Genomic DNA, 26,448 nt, shown 5'->3' on the forward strand with positions numbered 1-26,448 from the left:
CTAGGGGAAGTGGTTGGTCTTTAGTGGAGCGGATGAGGGATGCCAATTTTCTATATGGTCAGTAACAAGAGGTCAAGTCATGTTTTCTTAAGATTTTGGTAATTTTTTTCTGAGGTGCCTCGAATGTAGTGAATGGTGATGGATTTAGAGTAATCCTTGTTGTGAGGGGGGGGGGGGGGGGGGGGCTGTGGTTTACTGGTTTCAATATTTTTTGGATTTTTTGGGGGGGCTAGACTTTTGCTGAGAAAAAGATGTAGAGAATTTTTTACCTTGGGTATACTATATGTTAAAGATACCAAGCAATTTTATAAACTTGGTTTTAATCCTTTTTTCCCAAGTAAGCAAACAAGCAAGTCAGTCAAGTTTGTAAAATTGCTTGGTATCTTTAACATATAGTACACCTTCTGTACAAAAAGAAACCGAACTTTTGATAGAAAATAAAACGCAGGCCAATTATAATTATTCAAATCATTTATTTCAATTAATATACTCTCCCCCAGCTTTGCTACAGAGTTTGGCATGGTCAATAAATTCATTAAATGAGTTTTTTATATCGGTTTTTGGGATACTGTTGAGGGTAATGGTTACTGCCGCTTGAATGTTTTCAATGGTATCGCTTTCCTTTCATTGGTAAATGAAGTCGGGGAAGAGAAAGAAGTCAGAGGGTGCTAAATCATGTGAATATGACGATTGATCCAACTCACAAACTTGGTTTTTGCTCAGAAACTGTCTCACAATGTTCGAATGATGAAATGGTGCATTATCGTACAAAATTGACCAGCTGCCTGCATCACGATATTCATGCCGTACGCGACGAATTCTTGCTATCATTTGCTTCAAAACTTTGAAATAAAACTCACCATTGATCATTTGGCCAGACGGAACGAATTCTTTGTCGATAATACCCTTGGAATCATAGAAACAAATCAGCATTGTCTTTACTTTTGACTTCTCCAAGCGACTTTTTTTTTGTCACCAGTAAATCGTTTCAAGGAAGTTTGAGTCCTTCTGAGCGATTTTAATGAGGTCCTTGCAGTGTTCAATTCGATAATGACCAACGACCATTTTTTGGTCGTTGGTCAGCTTGTGGGGAACAAATCGTGAATTCAATTTACGAAGGCCCAAACTCTCTGTCAAAATGTTGTGCACAGTTGATTTTAGAATTCCCAATTCATCTTCAATCAATCTCACAGAAGATTTCGGGTTTTCTTTGATGAAATCACACACTTTTTGGATGTTAATTTCGCTCAGTCCAGATTTTGGACGGCCCGGCTTTTCATTGTCCTCAAGAGTCTCACGACCACTTTGAAATCACTTAAACCACTCGTAAACTTGTGCATAGGATAAGCATTCATCGCCGTATGCTTTTTGAGCATTGGTGCATTTCGGTAAAACTTTTACCAAGTTTAACACAAAAGTCAATTGCAGCTCTCTGTTTGTTAATCATTTTCCAACCGTTCGTCAAAACACACTGTCACTATTTTCACTATAACTCAGCTTCTAATGAAACAAATGTCGCAGCCTAGACTTCTGTGGCTAATTGGTTCAAAAGATATATTTCGGTGATTACACCAAATATTTGTATTATTCAGTTATATAAAACACTGAAATAATAGTTCCCGACAAGTTTCGTAAATTGTAGGATTTACATCTTCAGGGGGGTAAATAGTATAACTTAAAGTTTAAACAAGAGAATTAATAAATACAACTTGTATATGTTCAGTTTTATAAATAGCCAGACGGTTATGATTTGTATTTATTAAATCTCTTGTTTAAACTTTAAGTTATACTATTTACCTCCTGAAGATGTAAATTCTACGATTTACGAAACTTGTCGGGAACTATTATTTCAGTGTTTTATATAACTGAATAATAAAAAAATGTGGTATAATCACCGAAATATATCTTTTGAAACAAATGTCATAAACAGTTAACACAACACTAATGAAGGGTGGTGCTACTAGTTTCTATTTTTGAAAAGTTCGGTTTCTTTTTGGATAGAGGGTGTATACCCAAGGTAAAAAAACTTTCTACATCTTTCTCTCATCCTGAGATTTTTATTTAATAAGGTCAAAGCACCTTGTGGCAGCTTGTATAGGTAAAATTTATAAGTTCTGCATTACTTCAACCATTGCATCTCAGGGTCTGGCTCCCACTGACGATACCTCATTAAAGATCTAAACCGGTCTGGGTAGTGGCCCTTCCCTCAATTCATAGCATCATACGTGTCTGCAAGGAGATGTGCTTTGCATTATAGGAAATACTAAGAAAAGTGATCAGAGCTTATTCCATCTTTAACACGAGTTACCTCAGACCTGAAAATACTTCAGGTGCAAACTTGACTTACTCGCTTGTTTGCTTACTTGGAGAAAAAAAGGATTATAACCAGGTTTATAAAATTGCTTGATATCTTTAGCGTATAGTATACCCAAGGTAATAAACTTTCTCTATATACAGGGTGTTCGGGATAAATTTGACATATTTATAATTAATTATATTTTTCCGTAAGTTACATGTATTAACACACACTTCTCTTCATTTAAAAGTTTGGACCCTTCTTCGTTCATATACAAGATGTCAGAAAGGATGGATAGCTGGAACCCACCTGAATCATGGAAGAGAATAACTTGTATCATGATGATTCGTGCCCGCCATCAAAATAAGGATATTACGACTGCTGCCCAATGCTCCCTGAATACAGTAAAAACAATCAGGCATGAACTAGAGACTTGCAATGGTGACTACGAGGATGTAGCAAGAAGAAAGATCCCTAGCAGACGATCTGATTGCGTTCGTACAGCAGAATTCCTCGCAAATCTGCAGGAACAGGTGTTGAAGAACCCTGGCATTGGAATTCGGGCTTTGTTCGTGGAGTTGCTAACTGTAGGCAAGCCCTGGATAACAAGGGTAGCCAATGGTAGGCCGTATGTATGGCAGCAGGATTCGGCCCCTTGCCACACCTCTGGGAAAAGTCAAAAATGGTTGTCTGAAAATTTCTACGACTTCACCAGTCCAAATGTTTGGCCTCCAAACTCCCCAGACCTTAACCCCATGGATTATTTTGTATGGGGCGCAGTTGAAAAAGACACCAATCGCACTTCCAGTAATACAAAAGCCCAGTTAATGGATAAAATTAAAACAGTTTTTGCGGCCCTTCCCAGGGAGACTGTAGCATCAGCTTGTGCGAGGTTCCGAAGCAGAATTGAAGCTGTGATCGATGCTAATGGTGGTTATTTTGAGTAAATCTTGTTGATAGTATTGTAATTAACTCTGCCTGTAATGTTTTTTTGTCAATTCATTAAATTTAATAGATACAAAGAAGATTTTCTTTTTCCTTACGAAACTGTCAAATTTATCCCGAACACCCTGTATATGCTGTCCGTTGCAAAGTCGAAATTCTCTTTCAACTCATTTCTAATTTGAGCACTTATTTTCCAAAATCTTCACCATCATTCTTGAGATACTGCTTGGTCGATAGTTGGATACATCGTCTTTGCACCACCGTTGTGCAATGGGATTACCATGCATTCTTTCCATTCCTGCAGAATCTTACCCGTTCTGAGACTCAAATTATATAGCCTGGTCAATTGAATAGTCTGTTCAGTTGAATTCTTTTAGCACCCGTACTGATATTCTATCAATCCATGTTGCTGAATTGTTATTCAGTTTGTGCAACAACTCTCATACTTCCTATTCATATACCTTAAGTTTCTTCATTTAGTTGAATTATTTTGCATTATGGGATGCTAAAGCAAGTGTGGAGTCATTAGCTTCTTTATACGAGTCGCCCCAGTCCTGAAAATAGTTCAGGTGCAAACTTATTTTCTTACACTTGGATAAAGGATTAAACCAAGTATATTTCTTGGTATCTTTAATTTATATTATAACCAAGTGGAAAAACTTCCAACAACTAGAAAGAGATCTAGTGGTTAGAATTATGTTATTCTGACTGGCATGGAACAATTTGTGTAAGATCATTTTTATTATTATTATTATGTGACATCTTCAAGGAATCCAGGAACTCATCGAGGGAGGCCCCCCCCCCCTTACTCTCCATCTCCACCAACTACACAGAAGTGTGTTACTACCATCATCATCCACTGTCCACCACCACTAATATTTTTTGTCTGTAAATTGTGTGTGTTCTCAATGCTGATTTGCCTTTTGTTAGCAAATGACTTGGTATCTGTTACAAGCTGGATAATTCTAGTTGGAAAAAGTCAGCTTGAATTGTTGTTAATGTGAAAATCTTCAAATAAGATGACTTCACTATTAATAAAGTTAATCTGGAGAAAATCAAGATTTAGAATGGTTGGTGGCATTAGGAGAGTGAGTGAGATCAGATGTTAATAGAATGAGACAAAAAGATGTTTGATTATAGAAGATTTCTAAGTTGCAAATTTTCTGACATATCAGAATGAACATATACAAGTGCAGCCTTCAAACAATATGAAAGATTCACTCTGCAGTTTGGAAAAGTTCAGTGAATAATAGTTGGAAAGGGATGTTGACTTTCTGTTAGGCTTAATGTGGTTAGAAATTAACATCATTGATTTATTTCCATCTGGAATGAAGACTACATATTTTTTAATTAGATCTGGAGGGTTCTTTTTGAAGGTTAACCTTTCTCTAGATGCAGTCATTTTTTTAAACCTTACTTTTCATGGTTGTTTCAAGTGAGATGAATCTGGTAGAACATTGGATATACATTTTTTTTTTTTTTTTTTTTTTTTTTTTTGTATCCTTGGCCTTTGTACTACTTTTCATATCCTTTCTAGCTCTCCTGTCACACCTGCAAAAAAAAAAAAAATAATAAAAACAGTGGCCACAGGTTATTTAGTAGCTGATGTTGAAGTTGCTGCTTTTCATTCCAATTGCCATCCATCAACCAGAACACAGAATACAAAAGAATAAAAGCTTCAAATGTATATCTTGTAAGAAGGAAGAATTGTCTAATCTCATGATGTAACTTTTCAAACAGCACTCATGTTGTATGATAGAAGTAATGAGAAAAAGTAACCCAGCCACTTCAAGCCTCCTGAATTTCTTCTAGTGTAATGGTCAACTAACTAGGCCTGCAAATCATACATTCTCTATCTCTTGGCTATCTCCAGAAAAATATTTACAGCTCCTTCCTCATTTAGGCCTAGGTGGTGTGATACACTTTTTAAGTTGATAATGGTTTTTATCAGATTTATAGATTGATAAAGAATTATGCCTATATTGGACATAGAAAGGAAAACCAATCCATACAAGTTGTATAAGAGTGTAGCTGAACAACTGTGAAAAGTAGATTTTTTTATGTAGAGAGCAGTGCAAGCTATGAGTTGCTGGAATTTATTGTGTGAATGCAAAGAGCATGTGTCTAGATTTTTAAGATGTAATATGATTAATATTCAGTGCATTTAACTATATCACCTGGGAAGGGATGAGGGAATGTTTTTTCATTAACAGTATAACTAGCTGTTGTCAATGAAATATATCAACCATTGTGTGTCCTCACAGCCTTGATGGTTCTTCTTCATCAGCCCTGTCTCCACTGCTGAATGAAGGTTTCTCCCAAAGTCCTCCATTCAGTTCTCCCTTGAGCTTTTCCATGCCACTGATCCTGGTCATCCCTTAATCTCATCCTCCATTGTCTCTTCGGGTTTTCCTGTAGCTTTTTTTCTATCTCTGAGACACTATTCTGATATCATCTTTGTCCATTTTTGAATGTTACTTCTTGTAATATGACCTGCCCATTGCCATTTAGATCTTTTAATGGCTGTTATAATGTCACTTACTCTAGTCTGAGCTCTCAATCAAGTATTGCACTTTTTTCTAGAATGGTAATATGAATTTTGATCTTTCCATTTTCCTCTGGATCCTTCCTTGCATAATGATGTGTTTAAATGTCATTCTAAACATGGATGTAAACTGTACCATTGACACAGGGCCAAAATGCAGTGCAAGGAGTAACCATCAGGCTGTGGACTGTTGTGGACAATGGAAATGATGCATGCAAGTACAAAAAAAAAAAAAATTTTTTTTTTGTACTTCACGCAAAAAATACAATTTTTTAATTGTATTTTTCTTGTCATACAAATAAACAACAAAAAAATTCCATTTCTTCAATCTCATAATAATTTTCATTAAAGCATGTTAAAATTGATAAGATTTAAACTAGATGAAATCTGAAATCTATGATGAAATTTTTTTTAGAAAAAAAAACAATGTCCCTAATTTTGCTGACAAATGTTATATTAAAATAATTTTGTATTTTATGATATTTCAAATCATATTTTATTTTATGTTGGTTTAGATCAAAAAAAGCTAAACTTAGAATCATACAAGCTGCCAGCTTGAGATCAAAAATCTGAGCAACAGACTTAAGCAAGTTTTACATTAAGAGAGACACACAAAATAGCATAATTTCATTCTTAAATTCCCTATATCAAATGCCAATTAGTTCCCTAGGTAAAATTCTAGACACAAAATCATACAAGCATGGCAGAAATTCAATATTCACATATTCATGTCAAGTCCAACAAACTTCTTGGACCAACCTTGACCTTGTGTTGAGACAATGAGGTATTTCTCTCATACTTCCTGTTTGCATATAGTAGATTGTGATGGGTTCTTTGATAACCAAATCTGTAGAGTGGGGGGAAGGAATATCTATCTTTCATGATATATTAGAAACCAACAATTAAGGAAAATCTGATATTTGGTTGATATAACATAGTCCTATAGACATAAATTACTTACCCCCCTAGAGCACGGGTTCCCAACCTTTTTGGTCCCCATACCCCTTAGCTTTTAGTAAATTATCCGGTACCCCATATTCATTATAACAAGAAATAAATTCTTAAGTTTACCATACAGATTCAAAGAATATAAGAAATAAACAGTAAAATTAAGTTTTCATAAAAGCTTTATTCGGTAAATAAATCAATTACATTATCATAAAATTGTAAAATCTTTATTAAACTGCAGTAAAATCGACTAGTGAGACCCTTGATTCTGTTTCTTATCCACCAACAGTTTTATTCTTGGTACAGTTTTTGAAATAGATACCCACATATCATGTTCAGACTCCAGTTTGTTTCTTGTTTTGGACTTGATTGAAAACAGAACTGAGAATCCTGATTCACATAGATAAGTTGTTATAAATGGAATTATAGTCATGTAAGCACATTTGGTGATAACGGAATATGCTTCTCCAAGTGTACACCAAAAATTTTGCAACTTCATTGATTGGAATTCAGTTCGGAGTTTCTTGTTATTGCAGAGATCAATTAGCTCGTCTTTCACTGGGTTGTTGTCGCTGATTTTTTCTAAATCAATATGAAAAGGGTTACATATCCAGACTTCATTAATTTTGGTCAGGAGGAATTATTCTTGCAAGTGCCTCTTTCAAAGTTTTTAAATGCAATATAATACTATCACGAACTTCCTGTTTTAGTTCATATGCTGGATTTGAAATTGGCAAAGTTACCTAACTCCACCCTTCTTTTAGGTACAAAAAAGCACGTCTTATAAGGCAAAAAATATGGTATATTGATGAGGTGATTCATCTAGGTGTAGCAAGAATGCATGTGGGTTGATCGAGCAACAAATCATCTTGTACAATTTATATTTGTTTCTGTCTTTTGCAATTAGATACCTCACTATGTAAAATATCTGTCAATATATATATGCGAAAAATATCAAAAATTGAAAATATATGCCTGGTTAAGTCGAGCTGACCAATGCCAAAAACTCCTCTCCTTTATTTCTGATACTTCAGACATTCATGTACATGCATTTCAACATCTCTTGGGCCCACCGTAACCTTTGATAATGTCATTGCCAACCCATTGAGATTCAAAACCTGGGGAACTCCATCCAGCTGTTCACATCATTTCTGCATTCACACTAATTTTAGAAATAACTGGAATGAAAATGATCCTACATAATGAAATACAACTTACTCCCACAGGCACTGTACTACGTACATGCAAGCAAGGCAAAGTTTTATTTTAGCATCCAAGTATCTAACTAAATACATTGTCTTAACATCCTCATTCACATTTTCACTTGCAGAAAATAAATGGTAATACTTTTTTTTTTTTTGTATGGTACACAACGATGTGGCATATTATCACCTTTATTAACAATGATGTGTTATATGGATGCAGTATCATTGTAACTTTCAACTTTTTCCTTCTAGCAAATAATGTGTACTGGAACCTATTGTTCTATAAAAAAAACATGCCTGGTAATACCTGTTTCTAAAGCAGTCACTGGACACAGAAACCAAATAATTTATATAAAACAAATTTTCAAAAGTAAATTAGTGAAATTAGTTCTGATTGCATTTGAACATTTTTTTTATATTATTAGGACAGATCACAAATACTAAATTTACAAGTAAAATTCTGAAATTTTACTTGTAAATTTAGTATTTAGTATTGACATTGAGAAGTCATCAATGCCAGACCCTATCAAAAGCTTGGGAGATGTCAAGTGCAATGGCACAGATTTTTCCAAACCTTTACACATCATATGTCCAGAAGTGGATAATGCAAGGCAAGAGATCTCCTGTGGATCTAGATTGCAAAATCTATACTGATGGTCACTAATTAGCTGCAATTCTCTGGGTCAAAGTTGACTGTTGATAACATTCTCCATACTTTGGATAAAAGTGAGGTGAGAGCGATAGTCTGATGGTAGACATTTCTCACTTCTTTTTTTTTCCTTTTTCTTTTTTTTTTTTAATTGGCTGTATATCGGCTTGCATTCATGCGGGTAGGGTGGATGCCAGCTGAGTATAATATAGTGTAAAGATGATAAAGAACAGCTATTAGTTCAATAGCACATCTCTTGAGTACAGTAGATGGGATTCCATCCAGGATCAGCTGTGTGTTTAGTATCCAGATTTTTCAAGATTCTTCTGATGTCTTTCTGACAGAGGATCACAGAAAGCATGCAGTGTTCTGGGCAAAGGAAGAGGTAATTTGCCATGTCATCCATAGATGAGTTGGAAGATAAGAATGGAACAGGACATCAACCTTGTGTTTAGATAATAATGGTACCACTGTTAGGGTGAGAAAAAAGGAGGTAGCAGAAATGTACAAAAGCTGCTCTCAACAGTTTTGGTGTGGGACCAGAAAGTATGACTGTCAGTGGCACATGCGGCAAGTTTTTGACATTTAGTTCCATTTTAGTGATGGTTTTACAAGTGTTGCAGGCAACTTTGTAGGCTATGAAAGAAGTTATTGTTTTGGGGTTTTCTTTTCTTGGACTGCTCAGGCACACTTCTAGGGAAACTATGGTTTAGTTATATGGCAGAAATTGTGAACACAGTGAAGAATAAATGCTTCCATTCCAATATGGATTGTTTCTGTAGCAAGATCATAACAAGTATCTGGATCTGAAGAATGAAAACAGTAGTCGTGGAAACAAGGATTAAAAGTCACGTAAGTCCTCCAATTTGGTATTGTTATAACGCCAGAGCATACAAGGTTGTGAATGATTGAAAGAAAGACATTCTGTCAGCGATGAAACTTGAATGATATGGTGATCTGAATTGCCAAGAAGAGCAGCCACCTGAACAGAGTTCCTTGAAGGAGACTAGTTAAGAAGAGATCCAGAGTGAGTGAAGAGGATTGTTGGGTATTCTGGTAGGGAGATGAATGATCTGTTTTAGGTCATTGCTTACAGCAAAAATCTCTGCTCTCTTCCAACTTGGTTACAAGAAAGATTACTTTGCTGTTTGAGAATTTGGTTTGAATGAAATTGAGCTTCAAACATAGGAAGTGAAAGATATCAATGGTTTTTAGAATTGGGAGAATGATAGAGACAACATATGAATGAAACAATGTGTCAAAGAAATTAAAATGCAAACTCATTTATTACTGACCATTTACAAAACAAATTTACATTAGCGCCTACCAGTTTCGTCAGCAAACTGTCTGGCTTTTTCAAGGGGTTTACGGAAAGACATAAAAACTAGTAAATGCAAATTGAAAGGAACATAAAAAACGTAAACCAACTAGTAGCTAAGGTTACACGTTCACGTGACAGAGAGGACTTATTGTTCTTATTCATTATCACACATGCGTGTTTGTTGTAAATGTGTAATGTGATTACTGGCTAGCTGTAGTTCAGATTGATTTAGAGAGAGAGGATCAGGTTTTTCCATGAACTGTTTAGGATTGCACCCTGATTTCTGTTGAGGTTTCCACCGATTATTAACACTATTGTGGCTTCCTTGAATAAACGATGTCTGTAGTCGTCATCCAGATATGTCATGGAGCTGTTTTTGCCACTCTATCGTGTGGTTAGACATACAGAAATGATGTGCTAAGCCGGAAGAGATACTTCTGTTGTGGTTTACATAACCAACATGTTCTTTTTGTCTGATTTCTAAACTCCGTGAAGCTTGTCCAGTGTAGGCAAGACCACAAGAGCAAGAAATGTAATATACTCCTGGATATTTGTAGAAAGGCACCTTATCTTTTGGGAATCCTAAAACTTGTCTGATGCTGGTGGTTGATTTGAAGACCACTCTGACGTTGTAAGCTCTTAGTATTCTGGCTATTTGATAAGAAATTGACTTGATGAAATGGATCACTACAGTAGAAATGTGTTGGGAGCATGATTCTTCTTGTTTGGGGGTTGTCACTGTATAGATATTTTTTGATGATGTTTTGAGGATATCCATTTTGTGATAATGTGTTGGCTATTAGTGAGAGTTCAGTCGTCTGTGTATCCTCCTCTTCTGATATAAACTTTCTGGCCCTATATTTCAACATGTGGATAATGCTCAGTTTGTGTGTCTTGTGATGGTTTGAAGTATAATGAAGATATCTTCCAGTATCTGTGGGTGTCAAATTATCTATTTACAGAAACCCCACAGATACTGGAAGATATCTTCATTATACTTCAAACCATCACAAGACACACAAACTGAGCATTATCCACATGTTGAAATATAGGGCCAGAAAGTTTTGATGTTTGTAGTGTCTCTTCTTGTTAATAGTAGATGTCTTCTTGTCATTTTGTTCATAATATTGAAAGGAAAATAGAAAAGTTCGGAGAAAAATTAGGGGGTGTGGCAGAATTATTAAAAACGAAGATGTTAGAAAGGAACTTGACATTGTTTGCATTCAAGAATGTGAGCAGGGCTAATCTAAGGTGATATGGCCATTTGAATAGAATGGTGACAAAGGTTAACAAAACAGGTGTTTGATGCCAAGATTGTAGGAAAGAGACCCAGAGGAAGACCAAAGTCTAAGTGGATTTATTCTATCAGAAGTGCCTTAGAAGCATAAAATGTTATGACAATATTGGAGTAATAGACTAATTTGGGGGGAAAATTGTTGATTGGAAATTAATAATAATGTAAACTTAATCATGTAATGCTGTCATAGTAACCTGAACACTCCCTTGAGGGTACACATCACAAAATTGATGATAATGATAATCTTTTGCCTAACACAATGTTCATCATCATCATTACTACCCTTAGAAGTCGTCATTGAATTTCTTTAGAGGACATCTTGGCTTTCTTTTTCCCAATGATTTGTAATTTAAGACTCGTTTTGGTAATCTTTCTGTTTTCATTCTTTCAACGTGTTCCATCCATTTGTTTATTTTTTCTATTACTGATTCCTGGTTTAATTCTTTCATAATTTCTTTTGTGATCGAATAGAGTATACTCTGCAGTTTTTCTCATAAACTTTGTCTTTTTGTTTTATTTTCCAGATTTCACTTCCATAATGTTCATACCATTTAAAAATTAATAACCATGATTTTTCTTATTTTTTTTCTTTCTCCCTCTTTCTTTGATATCTTATAATCTCCCATTGTGGGAGATTATAAGATATCAAATTGATATAATAAGGGTTATAACTGATATAATAAGGGTTGATATTGTTAAGGAAATGTAGAAAGTTTGAAAGAGCCTATGGGCCATGAAGCCAGATGCAAAGAATTGTTCAGTTACCTCAACAAAACCAGTTTTATTGAGGTAATTAGAACAGTCTGCAAACCACTGAAGAAAGATTCTATTTCATGTGATGGATCAGACTGTCAGGATCATTTTTTCCTTTCCAGGTGTCTACAGTCTGCCCTGCCAATGTGATATCCAGTATTTTGATTAGAATGTAATTTGACATACTTTGGGCAGACAGGCAAATCTGTGGATAAAAGAATGAATGAACATCAGTACTACTATGGTGAATACATGAAACCTTGAAAGTCTGGTCTTACACAGCATAGTATTGACACCAAACACAGTATCCTGTGGGATGAAGCTTATCTTCTCCTTAGAAGCAGTTTTAAATATGAATGCCTTTTCAAAGAAAGTTGTGAAGTCCTTTTATATCAGCATAGCCTGAATTGGACTGATTATCTCTCTCCCTAAAGCCTGGGGCATTCTCATCTTATGTAAATATCAAAAATAGTTTTAACATTAATTGGGAAACTGATTGTTGTACTCACCTTGTGTTTCTCTTCTTTGATTTACTTGTTGTTTCCACACGCTGATTACTGTATGATATATGAAACACCTGTACTTTTATTAAAGTTTATTACTGTGGTTATCATGTAATTGTGTTGTTTTTTGTAGAATCATTGTTAATATTTGTATATACCATGTTCTCAAAAGCATTTATTGAAATAAATGTGATTTTAATTTTTATTATATTTATTTATTTATTATTATTTTATTTTATTTTGAAAAATTCCATTATATGGATTATCATTATGCTTACAGTTTTAGTAAGAGCTGTTCCAATTTTATGAACAACAAAGGATGTTAAATGTTTTTAAAAAAAAACGTTGAGAATTACATCAATAATCTTCAGTCTCTTTCACCTTTAACTTAAAATTAGAGCTGATGAGATTTATTAGTTTTGTAGGATGCTCATTTCGCTAATAATATTGAATGCTTAACCACTGCAAATACATGTGGTTGAAAATGTCTGAAACATGTTTTATCTATATTGATTCAGAATTTATACTCATTTTGAAGAATTCCAGTTGCTTCCTCTCTCTTCTCTGTTACATAAATGGATTTGTAAATAACTGCTTTGTCTCATTTTCTACTAGTTTGGAAGTTTTCACAGGAAAATCATTGACAGGAGTATTTGAAATCTATTACTTCATTTTACCATTTTGGGAAATGAAAATAACACTTTTGTCTACTGAAACAAGTGCTTTTAAAAAAAAACCAGACTATTCCTTTGTGATATGTTTGTTCCACTGCCTTCTTTTCCATCGTCGTTTTCGGAGAAATTATTCTAAGTTTTTCAAATGTACTTTCACTATATAAAATCATTTTATAGGCCATAAAAAAAAGGAAAGGTTAGTTTTGAGTGTTACTTTTTTTTTTTTTTTAATGTTATTACTTCTACTTCAGCTGGTTGCCATTTTTGATATAAGCAATGCCTTAAAAATGCTATCTAATAATCCTCTCTCTCTCCCAATAACAGGCCGAAAGCTGAGATTACTCACCACTTTGGAGAAAGAACATGACCCAGAAGCCACACTAAAGAGCATCAAGCAGTATTGCAGCATACATCAGAAATTTGTTTTGTTCTATCCATCTTTGAGAGATATTTGTGCTGTAAGATTTCTTCACTTCACAAGAAAATACAAGGAAATGAGTAAATAATATTTATTTAAAAGTCATATATTTCAGCCTGAATATTACAAGGCTGGGGGGGGGGGGTCTGGAAAGTTCTGATAAACACCTAGAACAAAAATGATATTAAAGCAACTGATATAACCAGAAGAAAGAACATACTAGTAGCAGAGTTATGAAGGTAACTTATGTTCTTATATTTTTTATCGCCTTGTATGTTCTTTCTTGTTTATATCAGTTGTTTTAATATCATTTTTGTCCTAGGTGTTTATCAGAATTTTCCAGCTCCCCATTGTACAAGCCATCATCAGTAGCCTGCAATACAGTTAATAATTAATAATATGTTTCCTCAGTTATACCTTTGTGTTGTTTTATGTATGACATCACACGGCACAATCCATTGTTTGCATTCTATAATTAGCTAACATCACTGATGATGGCCTGTAATATTCAGGCTTAAATATATGGCTTTTAAATAAATATTATTTACTTATTTCCTTGTGTTTTCATGCGAATTGAAGAAATAGTCGATAGTAGACATCCTAAACAGAAATAGTATTTCTTTTTTGGGCTGATACAGTATTTTTGTCAAAACTAATTCTGCCTAATCACCCCTATGATCATAATTAATTTATAATAATATTTATAATAATCGTAACTTTTATCAAAGAATTATAAATTATTTTCAAAAGAAACAAAGTGCTACTGTGTTAATCAGCATTTAGGGTTTGGAGGGAGGATTTAACTGCCTATTTAGATTACAGTATTTCAGATGACATTTCACAAGAGAATTAAAAACAGATTTCACTTTGGGAGCATGTACATTTTAATGTAAAATAGTAAAAGTATAAGTACTTCAAAAATTCCACATATCAAAACTAGTAGTAAATGTATTGCTATTCAAATATGCAAGATTTTACTGTAGGAAGATACTGAAATCTGGTTAAGCATTTTAGTGCGAAGGATCATCACATTTGTTAATAGAGATAATTGATGGATAGCACCATTTTTCCATGTTTCTTCAATATTGTCATATTCTTAATATCCATATTTTAGTGGATATGTAAACTCCACTAGGAAGGTTAAATGTTATTTTTGAGATGTGAAGGAATGTTACACAAAATTTCTGACTTCATTAAGTTTGATGTACAGAATCTCTGTACATCTTGCTGTCACACAGCAAGATGTAGGCGATACTGTGAGTATCACCTACATCTTGCTGCGTGTTCTTATCATCAAACAGCTAATTAAGCTTATCTAAAAATAATCTTTCTAATGCCTGTCTTTTAAATCCTTTAAGCTTGCTCTCAGAATATTACTTTCAATCTGTATTTTCAGAGTCTATGTAAAATTAGCATTGATTATCTAAGCTCACTGAGACTTAGTCACTGTCACTCTGATCTTCTGCCACTAGAAATCTCTCAGTATTACCTCTGTGAAGAATCATCAGCCTAAATATTTTCCATATCCTCATTAAGCCTGCTTAGCAACTTATTGCCTGCACTGTCAGAGAAGATCAACAAAAACCATGTTGTGTCTCCAGAACTGAGACAGTGTATGGACATGACTACTACATATTACCAACAACATTCATGTTTTTATTTTATTGATTCATGCATGGACACACAAGGGGGGTCTCTGCCACCCTAATCTTCATGGCAAAAAGAGATTATTTTTTGCTGTCATTTCTATTATTCATGTTGTCATTCTCTAAGCTAGTCAGTTTATTCTTCCATTTTCAGAAGACATTATAGATGCTGAAAGTTTTTTTTTCACTTGGTTATACTTATAAATTAAAGATGTCAAGAAATTATATTCTTGGCTTCTTCCTTTATCCAAGTGTAAGCAAACAAAGTTTGCATGTGACGTCACTTCATGACTGGGCTACTTGTATATACTGTCCAACCACAGATCTGAGACTCTCAGTTGGCTTGGTGCCAAGAAGAGTCACAAGAATAAGGTGATGTACGAATTCGTTGCCAACACGTGATATCATGTGCATAAACGTAAAATTTTCCAACTGTTGCATAAGCAAAATAGTTGCCACTTTAAAAACTTCAATGCTCATAAAAGAAAACTTAATTTTCCGACATGTAATAATAAACAATTCATCCCACACAATGGATTGATTACCCTATTATCGGAATGGATTCTCCTTCTTCTGACGTGCGCAGAAGTGTTGAAGGGTCTTGCATCTGTGGGCATACAGTAGAGGCTAATGACTTCACGTCAATTGCCTTAGTATCCCATAATGAAACACATCTTTACAGGCATGTATAATACTATGCACTATGGGAAGGGCCACTATCCAGACCTGTTTCGACCTTTATTGAAGTCTCATCAGTGGGAGCCAGACCCAGAAATGATACCAAGGTTGAAATAATGCAGAAGTCGTATTTCCATATACAAGTAGCTGAAAGGTGTCACACCTTATTACTAAAATAATCTGGATTAGAGATAGATGCTGAAAGTTTTTTTCACTTGTTTTTATTATAAATTAAATCTGCCAAGAAATTATATTCTTGGTTTCATCCTTTATCCAATTGTAAGCAAACAGAGTTTGCACGTGAAGTCACTTCACAACTGGGCTACTTTCTAATCGGAGTATTTAAGTAATAAGGTATGACACCTTTTGGCTACTTGTATATGGAAATATGACTTCTGCATTACTTTAACCTTGGTATCACCTCTCATTTGGCTCCCACTGATGAGACCTCAATAAAGGTTAAAACCAGTCTGGGTAGTGGCCCTTCCCATAATACCTAGCATTATACATATCTGTAAGGATATGTGCATTGCGTTATGAGTACCAAAGCAGTTGATGTGAATTCATTAGCCTCTATATACTATAATAGCCCAGTCGTGAGGAGCTCCATGCGCAAACTTTGCTTACACTTGGATAAAGGATGAAACCAAGAATATAATTTCTTGGCATCTTTAATTTATTTAGAAGACATTATAACATTGTTTTAAAAAAAAATTGGCCTCTGACTGGTCATTTAGTTATATTTCTTTAGTATAGAAGAAATGGAGAATATAAATGATAATTCATGGAATTGTACTTGATTATTTCCACTAAATAACATTGTGTTCAACCAAGTATTTGGTTTCATCGTTTAAGATTATACAAAGCTTGTCCTCAAAATTATTCCTTTCAAATAATATTGCACTCTGCTACTGGTATGAACTGCTCAATTGCCAGCCATTATCATGCCAACACCACCATAAAGAATGATTACTGCAGACATCTCTCACAGTCACACATTAGTAATCTTGCTTTATATAAAGCACTCCTTTCTTGCTTAATACTGAAAAAATAGTTATGAATCAGTCAAAGCATGTTTACTAGTATCATTTGGTTGAAAAGATTTGAGTTTTAATCGAGTCTTGGATAAAATAAGATTAATTAGGGTTTTTCAGTTATTTTTGTACCAAGCACTTATGCAAAGCACAAGTCTTTAGAACATACAGGTATTAACAGATATAAACAAACTGTAGAAATATTAACTGTCCTGCCACTTACTAAAATTAGATTTATTAAAAAAAGTTACTTGACAATGGAAGGTCAAGTAATTGACTTGACAGTAATTATGTCTAACTGGGATGCCTAAATTTGGTATTCTCAGTCATCAAATCAATTGCAAATGCTCATCAGATAAGACTGATCTGATGAGCATTTGTAATTGATTTAATTGAGTCAAATGCTGCTCGCACTCAGTGACATTGAGTGCAAGCAGCATCATTGACACTGTACGGCAATGAGAGTGCAATATATGCAAGCAAATAGGCACGGGCGCATCACAGTTAACACTATGGACATTGACACTGAAACAACAATTTCATAATTCTGTCACAACATTTACTTAAAAATCATCTTTAGCATGCATACCATATAATAATAGGCCATGGACCATAGTTTTTGCCGATCCTTATAGAAGAAAGAAGGTGGGAGAAAGGATAGAAACCTGAAGTTGGAAGATATTTTTGAAAAAATCAATAATAAAATTACCATCAAATGAAGTAAACATTGCCAGCCTGGTTAGCATATCAACCCCCAACCATCAGCTTTGGGTTTGAATCCAACTTTGGGCATGGATATTTTTGATTGTCTTTAGGTGGGAGATGAATTGCATCAATTGGTGTAAAACTGCCATGCTTATTGTAGACCTGAAGTGGCTTGAAAAAGTTTCATGTCTGGTCTCTAGAACAGGGTGTCTGGATTATTCGGGGGGAGGGAACCTCAGCTCAGCCACAATTACTAATGTATTGTAGGTTTACAATATTTTTCTGCCTAGGGGTTACATTAAGAGAAAATTAAGGCAGTCTCCATCAGAAAATTCCTTAGAAATATATACACTAAGTGCAGCAATCTCGTTTCTACAAATATTTCTATGATGTTTGCCCAGAGGCAAGGGACGTGCTAGAAGAGTTGCTGTTGTAGAATATCTAGGTGTGCAATTGCTGTGAGATAAGACATTTCATGGATTGATTCTCCTTAATGGGTTCTTCCATTATTTGGAAGATTATTAAGGTGAGAATAGTAGATCAAGAGTTAGTACAAATTGGTCACATTTTTCTTGTGTAGAATATTAGTTACTTCTGTTCTTCAGAGTATATGCCTATGGAATAAGCACTGTAAGACAGGAAGCATGAGATTTGAAAAAAATTGGAGAGTGCCATTGGGAGCAAAAGATTTTTTGGCGTCCACATTGGTAGAGGTAATCTGTCACTGCTGAAAGATATAGAGAGATGTTAACTGTAAAGTATTTAGTTATTTTTGCAGAAATTTCATGCAAGAAGTCAGTTTTGCCTCTTTTTTTTTTTTTTTTTTTTTTGACAGTATTGCAGGGATACTATCAGAATATAGAAGAGAAGGATACAAAGAAATTCGACCCATAGTTCTGGTGGAATAGAATGCATGATGATTATTTGTTAATAAAGCAAATTTTTCACATTGAATTTTTCACAGTCCCTGTTTAGCTTGGAAATAGTTTAAAAATAAATTTAATGAAATTTCAACAACTTTTGGAAACATAAGAAAGTGGAGCTAGTTCTTAAAATTTTTGCCTTTCTGCAGCATTTCACACTTCAATATATATATATATATATATATATATATATACAGAAAATTAGACTGGAAACTTCATTTACAGCCATTTCAGTATACTTCATTTCAGTTTTACTGTGGACTGCCACTGCATATTCAGAGGAGAGTGAAGTAATGATTTTTAATGTGGCACTTGCCCACGAGAGGCTTTTATAAACTTATAGCAACTACCCTGGGTGGGGCTAAGGATTTTTGTATTTTTTGCATTGTCTGGAGATCCCATTCTAGAGATCAAACATGGACCTTTTTCAAGCCATTTCATATTTCCAATAAGTGAGCAGTGATCTCCCACTGGGCAATGAAATTCATCTCCCATCTAAAGACAATAAAAAAATTCATATCCACAGCAGGATTTGGACCTGCAGCCTCTTGGTTAGGGAGCAGATACACTAGCCACTCGGCCAACTAGGAAGGTGAAGTCAAAGTAGAATTAAAGTTTTTACTTTAATTTTGCTTTGAGAAATTGTATGAATTCAGTGAAACCTTTAATTGTGAAATCAATATCAGTTATTTCTGCAACTATTTGGATGATGTTTTTAAAATGTCCATAATCATGAGAGTCCAACTATTGTAAAGAAAAGAAATGCTGTTAGTTCTGCAGAGGCTAAATGAGAATATGTATGAAGAAATATTAAGAAATGCCTTACACTTCAAAATGTGGCAAACTTGATGGCAGTTAATTTAATTGGTGTTTCATTTTATTCTTGGCACCACACTTGATTTCAAATATAGCTGACAAATAGCCACATAGTGGATGACCATAAAAGTTTTTTTTTTAAAAAAGGAAGAAATAATGACTACGGTGATAATCAAGTGGTTATTTTGAAATAGTTTAAAAATAAATTTAATGAAATTTCAACAACTTTTTTTTATTTTTGAAACATAAAGTGGAGCTGATTGATATCATGCTAATTGAATATGTTGTTTTTGTGCACACTGTTGTATCTGTTCTCATTTCAATAATTAGGAATGCTTTTCTGTTTCTTTCTTCTTTTTTTAGTTGGTCACTTCAAGAACAGTATGTTGAAGTATTGGAATCTAGAAGTAGTGATAGTACTGAAAGCTGTGAGTATATTAATATACTAAAGTAAATTTGAAATAACTAAAAAGTGAGGCATTTGATATTAAAGCAGATGCTTATATTGAAGTTTGTTTTATTCCGTGTATGTATGTATACATTCACAGAATAATTCTCTACCCTCTTCACACCTATTAACACACAAGCAACAGTTGCTTGTCCTTCACATTCTAACTTAGGCATAATGAACTAGCCTTTTTTAATCTCTTCATTCAAAATTGTAAATTTTGAATGTACTTACCCATATAACTAGAGTGTTGACTGCAGGTGTCCCAGTCTTAGTTTTTTCAGTTGCTATTTTAAAATCTGAACCTTACTTTCTTAAATTTATATGCTAATAATCCTCATTTCAGAAAATTATCTTGATGATCAGCAGTGAAAATTAAGGATGTTATGTCTTTGAGAAATAGAAAAAAGATGGCTATGCTCACTGTGTAGAAACAGTGAGTGAGAGAGGGGATATGACAGAATTGCAAGGAAAAAAGAAGAGAGAGAGAGTGAAAATTGTTGGTTTGTTACTAAAATATGATAGTTCTTAGTTTAGAAGGAGGGTTATGATAGCAAATGATTCAATACAGAAAATGTAGAAAAAAAATTGTGAATTTTTGGATGTGTAGAGTGAGTTTAATGGAAAGGACTTATATAGGAGGGTTGGCTTGCACTGGATTTAACATCAGGAGCCTGCAGAAATTTATTGTGGTAAGACCTAATGCAGAGATTCGGGAATACTAGATCATCATGGGAGGAACAGATGATGAGAATGTGTACAATATCATTATGACAGCATAAATATTATAATGATATGAATGTCAGTCATGCATAGTTATGAATCTGGTGAAGAGGTGGATTTGTTATCTTTGGGTTCAAACTTTTTGAGTGTTTATGGGGGATTGAAAAGAGAAAGTTGTCCAACTGAACCAAGCAGACCTTCAGATGTAAGCATATGAAATAGCAAAGGGGTAACTTTCTTTATACACACACGTCAGGAGCATTAGGAACAAAGGAGTTGAGTTTGCTCTCTTGGTAAATGCATTTACCAAGGGAGCAAAGATTGTTTGCATTAGTGAATTATTAGTGTAGTATTTTTAGGAAGGACAGTGAAGAGAGGAAATAGGAATACTAATGATAACAGATGATTTGAATCCATTTAGGATAGAAACTCATGTAAGCAATAATAGTAATAATTTTCCATGTGGCAGTGAGTTTGAAGCTATCCTGGTGTGAAGTGGAGGCTAACAGGATGAAATGTATGTGTGCAGTTGTTACAGACCTTGCATATCAGCTGCTATGGAGGAGGAAATGAATCATCAAATTATCCTTATGGACTATTTATTTATTTCTTAAGGGATTCCCCCCTTTCCTCCCCATCCCTTAGGATGGGTTGAGTCATAAAATACATACTTGATCCCTCCTAATGAGGGATTAAGTATGTATTTTATGACTGTAGATCTGTGTGTATGTTCACGGAGCCAGTTTGCTTGTTCTGAGGGATGAAAAACCCGAGTTTCCAGGTGAAAAGGTTCCTCACGCGTAATGGATGGGAATCGAACCCCGGTCTTTTTGACCAAGGGACTTTGTCTATATCGACTGAGCTGCGGAGGCTCTATCCTTATGGGTACCAAACAAGGAATCAATTGGGTAACTTAAACTATCCATGATTGGGCAGCAGAGAAAGATCATAAGAATGGAAGAAAATTTATTAGGCTGTTGCAAGGCAGCTTTCTCAAACAACCATGCGAAAGAAAAAACTGGAGGCCAGAGAGTGTTAGATCTGATCATGGCATCAGAAGAGGTCTTAGTAATGTGTGTATTGTCATCAGTTGGTGACAATGATCATGCCATACTCACCTGAGTATGGATTAACTCCAGAGAACACTATGTTCGATCCCATGATATTGGTTATTGAATGGGAAGTTTTGAAAAAATGCTTGAATAATGCAGTATTTGAATGTATCCCTTCAAAAAACAAATAGGATGGGAATGAAATCGATGTGCAACCTTATGAAGCAAGAGATCCATGAGAAGGCAGTGATGATTTGGAAGGAACATTGAAAATAAGGATGAAAGAAGTTATGAAATAAATAAAGTACAGACTAAAAAAACTTGGGAGTATTGTACAGAAAGCTAAGGAAAAGAATATGAAAGGATATTGGCCATGCAGGTCCAAAATAATTTTCATTATGTTATCAATAAAGTATTCTTGCATATGAAGCATATTCAGTTGTAAAAATTATAAAGTAACTTTGCAGCTTACACATGTAGCAAAAAATTATATAGAATTTTATTTAAAACTCCAATATATTTCAACTAATGTTACGTGGACTTATTTAGGGAAACAGACCATTAACTACATTCACAATAATGAGTTGTAATTCATGCACATATTAACTTATCTCGCTTGCAACTGAAATGCATGATATTACACTATTAGAGTTCAAAGGAATAATTGTAAAATGTTGCATAGATAAAGAAAATTATGAACAGTTAATAGCGATCACTTCCTAAAACTTGGATACTGGCATGCAGTCTGATTGGTTCAGATGATTTCTTAGTTTCACATACTTCTACAAAAAGATTATCAAATTTGAACTTGCTGGAATGAAGTTTAGTCTTATTCCAAAAAAACTCTGTGCATGCAAAGCAAGGCCAGACTTTTTGGATTCCAAATATGTAAAATATGTAATATAGTCTTTATTTTCTTTAATTCTAATAATAAATGAATGCAGAACAGCCAGTCTGTCCAAAATAACAAAGATGATGATTGGGGTATTTGATAGACACCTGGTAAGAAAAGAGGTGGAAATGCATCCTTTGTGGATGGTAGAAAGGAAGACAGTTTCTGAACTGGTTTGAAGGAAGTGTATGGATCGAATTTTCAAAGAATCCTTGCTGTTTGTTCTGAGTTCCTTTAAGGCAGGGTATTGAAATTCTTTTCACATCAGATTGTAATCTGGTGGAAGGATGATAATTATCAATAATTTTTTCAATGTAGTTTTGTTGTACCAATTACAAATCAGATTGTTTTTGATTTTATCCAGTTCATCTAACAAAAGGGGATCAAGAGAGCAGATCATTTCAGCTCTATGTATAAGACTCTTGATAATACCCATTTTTTGTGATGAATGATGGTGGGAGGATGAGTGAATGTATCTATCAGTAAAGGTTTGTTTCCAATAAACTGAAAATTCAACATGACCTATATGATTACGAATAATTATGGTATCCAAAAAGAGTAGTTGGTTATTGGACTCGTGTTCAGTAATGTAGGACCAGATCGAATATATCATCAACAAAATGTAACCATGTGTGAGGCTGAGGGAATATAGTATCAGAGTTCTTTTTCTTGATGTTTCATGAAATCTGCTAAGGTTGGTGAGGAAAGGACTGCCCATCACCATTCCTTATTTGCTTGAACTTATTATTCCAATTAAAATAGCATGCAATGATAGTGAATTTAAATAGGTTAATAATATCCTTTGGGAAACAGATTCTAAAAACCAGAGAGTCTCTTGTAGTGGTATGTTGGTGAAAAGTGAGACCACATCATAAGAAACCATAATCTCATTATTAGAAAGTTGACAGGATTTATTTTTGAACCCTGCTGCTCTCAATAACCTGAGGGGACACACGCCTACTAGAATGTCCCTCAAGTGACAGATGGAGAAAGCCCTAAGTGCAATACACCTACCAGGAGTCGATCAATGGGTATTTCACCCATTCTGTGGAAAGACCTTGCTGCAACCCTACAACTTCCTCTGGTAAATTCACTCCAAAATCCTAACATAATTGTACTTTATAATAAATCTTAAGCTGCATTGGCTTCTGTGCAGAATAATTGGAGCTGTGTTCAGTTACTTAGGCATAGGATCCTGTTTTACAATCTCCAGTAGGTCAGCGTTTCTGTTAAAGGAATACAGAAGGCAAGGGATTAACCTAACAGGTGAACTTTACCTAGGTACATCTGTAGTCTCCAGACATATGTACCTAGGTAAAGATGATGTCGATAGTGTCCGATGGACACTATTGACATCATCTATAAATGGAAAGGTACAAAATTGACATACTTGGAATTAAGAGATAGGAGTGGAGAAGGTAATTCTAAAGGGTAGAGATAGTTAAGTTAGTTGTTCATTCAGAGGGAGAGTCAAAGCACTGGGGTAGCTGTGATACTGAGGAAATGTCAGATAAAATTCCTTCTTGGTTATATGCCTGTAAATGACAGGGTACATTTGATTAGTCTTAAAGTACATCCTACCAGTGTGTCAATCACAGTGATTTATGCTCCTTGCAGAGATTGGCCTGATAAAGAGAATGAGAAGCTCTATGATAATCTACAGACTTTTCAATGAACTGCCAAAGGGAGATGTTTCTTTCATTCTATGAACTTCAGTGCAAAAGTAGAAAAGAGTGCAACAGGTTTGGTGTAGGAGAATGTAATTCCCTTACTTAAAGACCTCAGGAATTTGCCCATTCTAACAGATTAGTTATTACTTTTCTGTTAGAATCTTTTCCCAGAAGCATCCATTACCTATATTTGGTCCTCAAACATTCATAAGTTAACACAAGATTGATTGTACCTCGACACCTCCATCTTCTATATATACGTTTGTCCTGATGCAGACTGTAGCACAGACCATGAGCTAACAATAGTTAAAGAAAACTGAGACTCTTCCGAGTTAGTCTCATCCCACCAAGACCGGATGTCAGTGATTACACTGACATCCAAGAATTCAGACGAAACTTCAAAAAGGGTTGATGCCCCTTTTGGAGACTGATCTATAGTTCTTGCATGAAAACATTCTAGGAAGGATCAAGGTTATAATACAGGATATATCCAAGAAACATCTAATCATAATTAGAAGACTAAGAGATCTGTGGATCTCAGAATCAATGTGGGATCTGATCAAAAGGAGGAAGTAGAACAAACAGATGTGACTATAGAATATAAGAGATTACAGGAATACCTTGTATAGCGCAGTTAATTGGTTCTCAAGAAGCGTCCGTGCTATGCAAAACCGCATTGTTCGATGTCTATTTATAAAGGTTTTCAATTTAATTTGTTTATTACAAATATTTAGGATAATAAAAATCTTTAAAAAATAAAAAAATTGTTATTTTTATTAACTAAATAACAAATAAAATCCTTTTAAACTAATATAAATGTTGTAGAAAACAAAACAAATATTGCTTCAATTTTAGCATACAGTAATTTACTTTTTACTAAAGTAGTCGTTTACTGTTCGTTGAACCATCCTTGTCTTCTTTGTCTCTTCAAGTACCAGATCTCTGTAGCATTTGATGGCATTATTGAGAATTTGTCTCACTTATGTTAAATTTCTTCCAAAATTCACTCAAAGTCCAAGAATCTTCTTCTCCTACAGCTCTAATAGCTTGAGCAAAAGTTCGTCTTAAATAGTATGCCTTGAAAGTGGAGATAATGCCTTGATCCATCGGCTGCAGAATTGATGTTGTGTTTGGAGGAAAAAAATGAATGTTTACATTTTCATCTAAGTCAGTCAATAGAGTTGGATGGCCTGGTGCATTGTCTAATAAAAGCAAAATTTTGAAAGGAATATCATTCTTTTTACAATAGCTTTTAACTTCAGGGCAAAAACAAGTTTTAAACCAGTCTTCGAAAATTGAACGAGTCACCCACGCTTTTTTATTCGAACGCCACTGAACAGGTAAATTATTCTTTGTAAAGCACTTAAGAGCTCTTGGGTTTCCACTCTGTACACTAACAGTGGTTCAATTTTAAATCACCTGATGCATTACCTCCTAGTAAAAGTGTCAATCAGTCTTTTGACACTTTATACCCAACTTGTGTTTTTTTCCTTCTCTGCTAGAAATGTACGTGATGACATTCTTTTCCAGAACAAGCCAGTCTTGTCAGCATTAAAAATTTGTTCATCTGTGTAGCCTTCCTTCTCAATAAGCTCATTCAATTCATTGGGAAATAATTCTGCAGTTTTAGTGTCAGCACTTGCTCTTTCACCTTGGATTCTTATGTTATGGAGTCCCATATGCTTTTTGAAATTGTAGAACCACCCGCGACTTGCTATAAAAGTTTCACTGGTTGTACCTCCTTCATTTTTGTCATTTTCTTTTATTTTGTCATATAAACTCGTTGCTTTTGTCTGGATTATCATTTGACTCAAAGGAGGCTTTTTCTGATTACAATCTTCAATCCAGATCATTAGAAGGCGTTCCATATTTTCCATTGTAGAAGATCGATTTCTCGTGATCACTTTTGACATATAAGAAGCGGTGCTCATTCCATGTTGTTTAATCTTTTCTTTGCTCTGAATAATTGTTCGTACAGATGACTCATTCATTGAATTCTCACGTGCTATTTTAGCAAACGAAGCGCCATTCTCGTGACATTTTATAATTTCAAGTTTCTTCTCTAATGTCAACCACTTGCTTTTTTTGTTACTCCAGCAGTGTCTTCTTTGTTTTGTCTCTTTTCACTCATACTTAAATAATAAAAAAATATTAAATACTAATATTAACGTAAATAATAAAATGCTGTGGGAATGAAAGTGTCTACGTGAGAGCCAATTGAATAACTACTACATAAACGTGGCTCTCGACTGTCACTTGCGGCGCCCGGGAGTCACCGGTCAGTGTTGACAATGTTAGTGTAATAAT

The 26,448-nt window shown here is 34.6% G+C and overlaps 1 protein-coding gene across 3 annotated transcripts in view; it reads left to right on the plus strand.

Moving 5' to 3' along the window:
* Positions 1-26,448, plus strand: part of LOC150096082 (uncharacterized) — a 329,695-nt gene that overhangs the window by 113,571 nt on the left and 189,676 nt on the right. For all 3 annotated transcript variants that reach the window (XM_090408971.1, XM_090408972.1, XM_090408973.1), the window contains exon 4: positions 19,720-19,784. In XM_090408971.1, coding sequence (XP_090265097.1) covers positions 19,720-19,784 — 65 coding nt within the window. The remainder of the gene's footprint in view (positions 1-19,719; positions 19,785-26,448) is intronic.

Source organism: Typopeltis vanoorti, chromosome 19 (genome assembly GCF_054136105.1).
Source record: "Typopeltis vanoorti isolate ZY-2024b chromosome 19, IOZ_Tvanoo_1.0, whole genome shotgun sequence".
NCBI classification, from domain to species: Eukaryota; Metazoa; Arthropoda; class Arachnida; order Uropygi; family Thelyphonidae; genus Typopeltis; species Typopeltis vanoorti.